This window comes from Hordeum vulgare, chromosome 5H, assembly GCF_904849725.1.
Source record: "Hordeum vulgare subsp. vulgare chromosome 5H, MorexV3_pseudomolecules_assembly, whole genome shotgun sequence".
Lineage (NCBI taxonomy): Eukaryota > Viridiplantae > Streptophyta > Magnoliopsida > Poales > Poaceae > Hordeum > Hordeum vulgare.
This window is the reverse complement of record NC_058522.1, coordinates 35,373,702-35,380,026: the sequence shown is the minus strand read 5'-3', so window position 1 is coordinate 35,380,026 and position 6,325 is coordinate 35,373,702. Positions and strand designations below refer to the sequence as shown.

Here is a 6,325-nt window from a genome sequence, read left to right as displayed (position 1 = left end):
ACACACACACACACACACACCATGTCAATTTTGTCTCTCATATGCACACTGCCATGGCAATTTCCTCTCCCACATGCACATATGCCAAATGGGCAACATGGCATTTATATAATGAATAAATATGCCTAGTCATAGTAAAAATAGGCCAAAAAAGACCATCAACACAAACAAAAGTAAAATGCTTCTATAAACACAAACAGAAAGAGCATGGCAATTTAATTCTCTCTCACACACACATAAACCCATGGCGTGTGTGTCTGAGTCAACGAGCCTTGGGTACCAAATTTTGCGAAGCCAAATAATAAGAGCAAAAATATCCAAAATTTCACAACGCGATCATCAAACTCTAAATAATTGTGTCTCCACACTTGGGTACATAAATTAAGCAGACGGTTTCAGTCTAGGAGGAATAAACTACTACAAGAACAAGAACATGAACATGAACGATCGTCAGCCTAAGAAGGAGAGTACAGCGCTCGCCACAGTTTGGAGCAACTCCATCTGCGGCTCCTCTGCGACAACCCGACCCGAGGTTATAGAAGCAAGAATGTTGTCTTCCGCCTTGGTGACACACACCTTGCCGATAACACTGCCGGGCTGAACAAGCGTTGGCCGGTATCCCCAGCAGAACTGGTATCGCTTGTGAAGATGCTGCAGTAACTTCTTGTTCTCCTCTTGGTAGCCCTCCAAGCTAAATGTATGTGTGCGCTCGTGCACGGCCTCAACGAGATTCTCCAGACTGAGATTGTAGAATGCAAGACCATGCTCGCGGAACCAAAGCACGAGGCGTCGTTTGCACTGCCAGGCCCCAAGCAGCCCAGGCGCCCTTCCTCCCGGTGATGGTGGTGAGACGCTCAAACAGCACATCCGCTCCCAGCAAAGACTAGAGTTCAGTACAGACAAAGTAATCTCTGGGCGGTCGCGAGACAAAGTAGCAACGCATACACTGTGACCCATCTCCATTATGCCTGAAAACAGGGTGCCATCCTCTGGCATCTCAATGCAGGTCACAGACTCCCTCTGCACATGGAACGCAAGAAGCTTTTCCTTCTTGGATTGAGACTCAATACCATCGGTGCAGACTTCATCCCTGGGGGATAGCAGAACATAGCAGAATCCTTCAATGCACAGGGAATAAGTGTTCTTTTGGAATTCCTCGAATTTGTCAGCCACATTAGATAGAACAGTCATAGGCTTGCTACCGTCGGTGCCGCTCAGGGTCAGGGGCACGACCTTTACATCACTGCCACACTGAACGAACACTTTATACTTATCTTCCTTAGGATCATACCCGAAGGCGAGCATCCAGGACAATGTGCTGAGATCTAAGAGCTGAGCTGTCAAGTGTTGAGACATTGCAGGATTGACCACGAGACATGTCATACAGGAATCGCTCAGCCCAAGCTGCTCGAAGGCAACAAGGCCGTTGCAAGAGCCAAAGAATCTGTACGAAAGCTCGGTGCCGGCGACGGGCAGGCCGTGAGAGATTGGAAACGTGTCACCAGCGGCAACCAAATGAAAGGCGTGCTTTCCTTCGAACCCGTCGAGACTGAACTTGAAGAGGGGCCTCTGGCCGCGGTCGAGATAGGCTAGGCATACCTCCGGGCTCGGGCGATGGTACTGATTGACCCAAAAGTCGACGCCGGTCAAGATCTCCCTCCACCGCTTGGACAGTATGACGCTACGAGCGGCGTCGCGAGCCGGTAGGCGGGAGAAGACAGCGAGGGGAAGCTCGTCTTCCTCGGCGACGTTGCAGATCTTGCGACGCTTGCTTGACTTCTCCTCCGGCTCATCAACCGCGCTGCCGCCTCTCTTCGTCCCTCCCCCCATCGCCTTCGTCGTCGATGTGGGAGAAACTTTCCCTTGCTTTTCCTGGGTAGAAGTTACTGTGTAAGCGGAGTGAAAATGAGCACGCCTCCACCGATAAGACAAGCTTAGTACTGCACCTTTTTTTTTTAGAATCAGCAGAGCACTTTAGTATTATGGGCCGAGACACACCTGGTCTATTTACATAGACTGGTCCACCTGTCAGTGTAGAATGGTTCCGTTGGATGGTGGCCGGGGGCCAAGACGGGGACCCAAGGTTCTGTATTTTTTTCTTCAACACGTATGGTTGTGATTCTTACAGCATCTTTAGCACATCCCTTATATCGCAGACCCTTAGAGCAATTCCAACGTACGATTTATTTCATCCGTGCGTGTTCATTTTGATTGCCGCTGATAGAAAAACACGGCCCAACGCGTGGACCCATACGAACGCGCGTCCGTTTGTTGTGTGCCCGCGACCCATTCCAGGCTCAAATTTGAGTCGGATTTGCATCGGCGCGGATACGGGGCGGACGCCGCGTTGTCTGCCCTTTTTTCCTGGCCCGCCAATCGGTGGAACATACACCATTCTTCCCTTTTCCCTTCTGCTCCAATGCTCCCGCTCTCTCCGCCTCCCACTTCCGTCGTCGCCGCCAGCCAACCGGTCGTAGAGTGACCCCTACTGGTAGCCTCATCTCTCGTCGTCGCCGTCCCCGCTACCCAGCTCCCCTACTTTGTCTCGGTGGGGTGCGAGGCTCCTCACCGGCCAGATTTTCCCAAGACGCCTACAATTTGTTCAACGCTTTGCCCGCAAGGTACAAATGGACTCCAACGATGAGTTTTTCTTCAACAATGTTATCTGTGATTCCGATGATGAGGAGATCGTGGCACCTGCATTGGTCGTGCATGACCACCTTAGTAAGTTGCATCCATAGTTTAGGGGCTCCATACTGTTGGGGAACGTAGTAAATTCAAAATTTTCCTACGCCATACAACGATCTATTTATGGAGAAACCAGCAACGAGAGAGGTCGTAGAGCATCTTCATACCTTTGAAGATCGCTAAGCGTAAGCGTTACTAGAAAGCGGTCGATGGAGTCGTACTCGCAGCGATTCAGATCGCGGTCGGTTCCGATCTATGTGCCGAATCACGACACCTCCGCGTTCAACACACGTACAGCCCGGTGACGTCTCCCACGCCTTGATCCAGCAAAGAGGAGGGAGATGTTGAGGGAAAGCTATGGCAGCATGACAGCGTGGTGGCGGTGGAGCTACGAGGTATCCCGATAGGGCTTCGCCAAGCACCGCAGAAGATGAGGAAGAGGAGGAGCAGGGCTGCGCCGAGAGAGAGAGAGATTTTTGTGTTCTTAAATCAGCCAAAAAAACTCCACTTTATATAGGAGGAGAGGGAGGAGGTGCCCACCCTTAGGGTTCCCACCCCTAAGGGGTGCGGCAGCCCCATCTGCTCGAGGAGGTGGCGGCCAGGGCAGGGAGAGGAGGGGTGGAGCCCTCTGATGGGCCTTGGGCCCATCTGCGCTAGGGTTTGCCCCCATTTCCTCTTATGTTGCGCCTTGGGCCTAGGTGGGAGGCGCACCAGCCCACTCTGGGCTGGTTTCCTTCCACCTTTCGGCCCATGTTAGCCTTTGGGGCTGGTGGCCCCTCCCGGTGGACCCCCGGAACCCTTCCGGTGGTCCCGGTACGTTACCGCTCACGCCCGAAACATTTCCGATGTCCAATACATCTGATCCTTTATATCAATCTTTACCTCCGGACCATTCTGGATCTCCTCGTGACGTCTGGGGTCTCGTCCGGGACTCCGAAACATAGACTGGTCCACCTGTCAGTGTAGAATGGTTCCGTTGGATGGTGGCCGGGGGCCAAGACGGGGACCCAAGGTTCTGTATTTTTTTCTTCAACACCTATGGTTGTGATTTTTACAGCATCTTTAGCACATCCCTTATATCGCCGACCCTTAGACCAATTCCAACGTATGATTCATTTCATCCGTGCGTGTTCTTTTTGATTGCCGCTGATAGAAAAACACGACCCAACGCGTTGACCCATTGTTGGGTAACGTAGCATAAATTCAAAATTTTCCTACACATATTCAGATCTTCCTATGGAGAGATCAGCAACGTGAGAGGGGTAAGAGCATCTTCATACCTTTGAAGATCGCTAAGCGGAAGCGTTGCTAGAACGCGGTTGATGGAGTCGTACTCGCAGCGATTCCGATCTAGTGTCGAACTACGGCACCTCCGCGTTCAACACACGTGCAGCCCGGTGACGTCTCCCGCACCTTGATCCAGCAAAGAGGAGGGAGAGGTTGGGGAAGAACTCCAGCAGCACGACGGCGTGGTGTCGATGGAGAGACGAGGTCTCCCGGCAGGGCTTCGCCAAGCGCCGGCAGAGAGGAGGAGGGAGAGGAGCGGGGCTGCGCCGAGAGAGAGATGAAACCGTGTCCCAAACAGCCCCGAACCCTCAACTATATATAGGGGGAGAGGGAGGGGGCGCAGCCCTTAGGGTTCCCACCCCCAAGGGGTGCGGCGGCCCCAGATGGGAGAGGGGGCGGCGGCCAGGGCAGGGAGGAGGGGTGGCGCACCCCTCTGGTGGGCCTTAGGCCCACCTATGCTAGGGTTTCCCCCTTCCCCCTTTCTCTGGTGCGCATGGGCTGGGTGGGGGCGCACCAGCCCACCTAGGGGCTGGTTCCCTTCCCCACTTAGCCCATCTAGCCTCCCAGGGTCGTTGCCCCCCTTCGGTAGTCCCCAGGGACCACCTCCGGTGGTCCCGGTGGTCCCGGTACATTACCGGTGACGCCCGAAACACTTCCGGTGTCCAAAACCACCCGTCCTATATATCAATCTTTACCTCCGGACCATTCCGGAGCTCCTCGTGACGTCCGGGATCTCATCCGGGACTCCGAACAACTTTCGGTAACCTCGTACAACAATTCCCTATAACCCTAGCGTCATCGAACCTTAAGTGTGTAGACCCTACGGGTTCGGGAGACACGCAGACATGACCGAGACACCTCTCTGGCCAATAACCATCAGCGGGGTCTAGATACCCATGGTGGCTCCCACTAGCTCCACGATGATCTCATCGGATGAACCACGATGTCAAGGGTTCAATCAATCCCGTATACGATTCCCTTTGTCTGTCGGTATAGAACTTGCCCGAGATTCGATCGTCGGTATACCTATACCTTGTTCAATCTCGTTACCGGTAAGTCTCTTTACTCGTTCCGTAGCACGTCATCGTGTGACTAAATCCTTAGTCACATTGAGCTCATGATGATGTTCTACCGAGTGGGCCCAGAGATACCTCTCCGTCACACGGAGTGACAAATCCCGATCTCGATTCGTACCAACCTAACAGACACTTTCGGAGGTACCCGTAGTGCACCTTTATGGTCACCCAGTTACGTTGTGACGTTTGATACACCCAAAGCACTCCTACGGTATCCGGGAGTTGCACAATCTCACGGTCGAAGGAAAAGATACTTGACATTAGAAAAGCTTTAGCATACAAACATTACGATCTAGTGCTAGGCTTAGGATTGGGTCTTGTCCATCACATCATTCTCCCAATGATGTGATCTCGTTATCAATGACATCTAATGCCCATGATCAGGAAACCATGATCATCTATTGACTAACGAGCTAGCCAACTAGAGGCTTGCTAGGGACACATTGTGATCTATTTATTCACACATGTATTACTATTTCCTGTTAATACAATTATAGCATGAACAATAGACGATTATCATGAACAAGGAAATATGATAATAACTATTTTATTATTGCCTCTAGGGCATATTTCCAACAGTCTCCCACTTGCACTAGAGTCAATAATCTAGTTACATTGTGATGTATCGAACACCCATAGCATTATGGTGTTGATCATGTTTTGTTCGTGGAAGAGGTTTATTCAACGGGTCTGCAATATTCAGATCCGTGTGTACTTTACAAATATCTATCACTCCACTCTGGACATGGTCCTGGATGGAGTTGTAGCGGCGCTTGATGTGCTTCGTCTTCCGGTGAAACCTGGGCTCCTTGGCTATGGCAATGGCTCCAGTGTTATCACAGAAGAGTGTCATAGGACCCGACGCGCTTGGAACCACTCCAAGGTCGGTGATGAGCTCCTTTATCCAAATTCCTTCATGAGTCGCTTCTGAAGCAGCTATGTACTCCGCTTCACATGTAGATGCTGCCACGACTTCTTGCTTGCTGCTGCACCATCTCACTGCCCCACCATTCAACACATATACGTATCCGGTTTGTGACTTAGAGTCATCCGGATCTGTGTCGAAGCTAGCGTCGACGTAACCCTTTACGACGAGCTCTTCGTCACCTCCATAAACGAGAAACATTTCCTTAGTCCTCTTTAGGTACTTAAGGACATTCTTGACCGCTGTCCAGTGTTCCATGCCTGGATCACTTTGGTACCTCCCTACCAAACTTATGGCAAGGTTTATATCAGGTCTGGTACACAGCATGGCATACATTAGAGAGCCCACG

The 6,325-nt window shown here is 51.6% G+C and overlaps 1 protein-coding gene across 1 annotated transcript; it reads right to left on the bottom strand.

The window, feature by feature from the left end:
• Positions 1-323: 323 nt before the first annotated feature.
• LOC123452070 (putative F-box protein At1g47790) lies at positions 324-1,944 on the bottom strand. The gene has a single exon (XM_045128644.1). It carries the CDS (start codon positions 1,828-1,830, stop codon positions 451-453), a length of 1,380 nt encoding a protein of 459 aa, XP_044984579.1. The 5' UTR covers positions 1,831-1,944; the 3' UTR covers positions 324-450.
• Between the last annotated feature and the right edge of the window lie 4,381 nt (positions 1,945-6,325).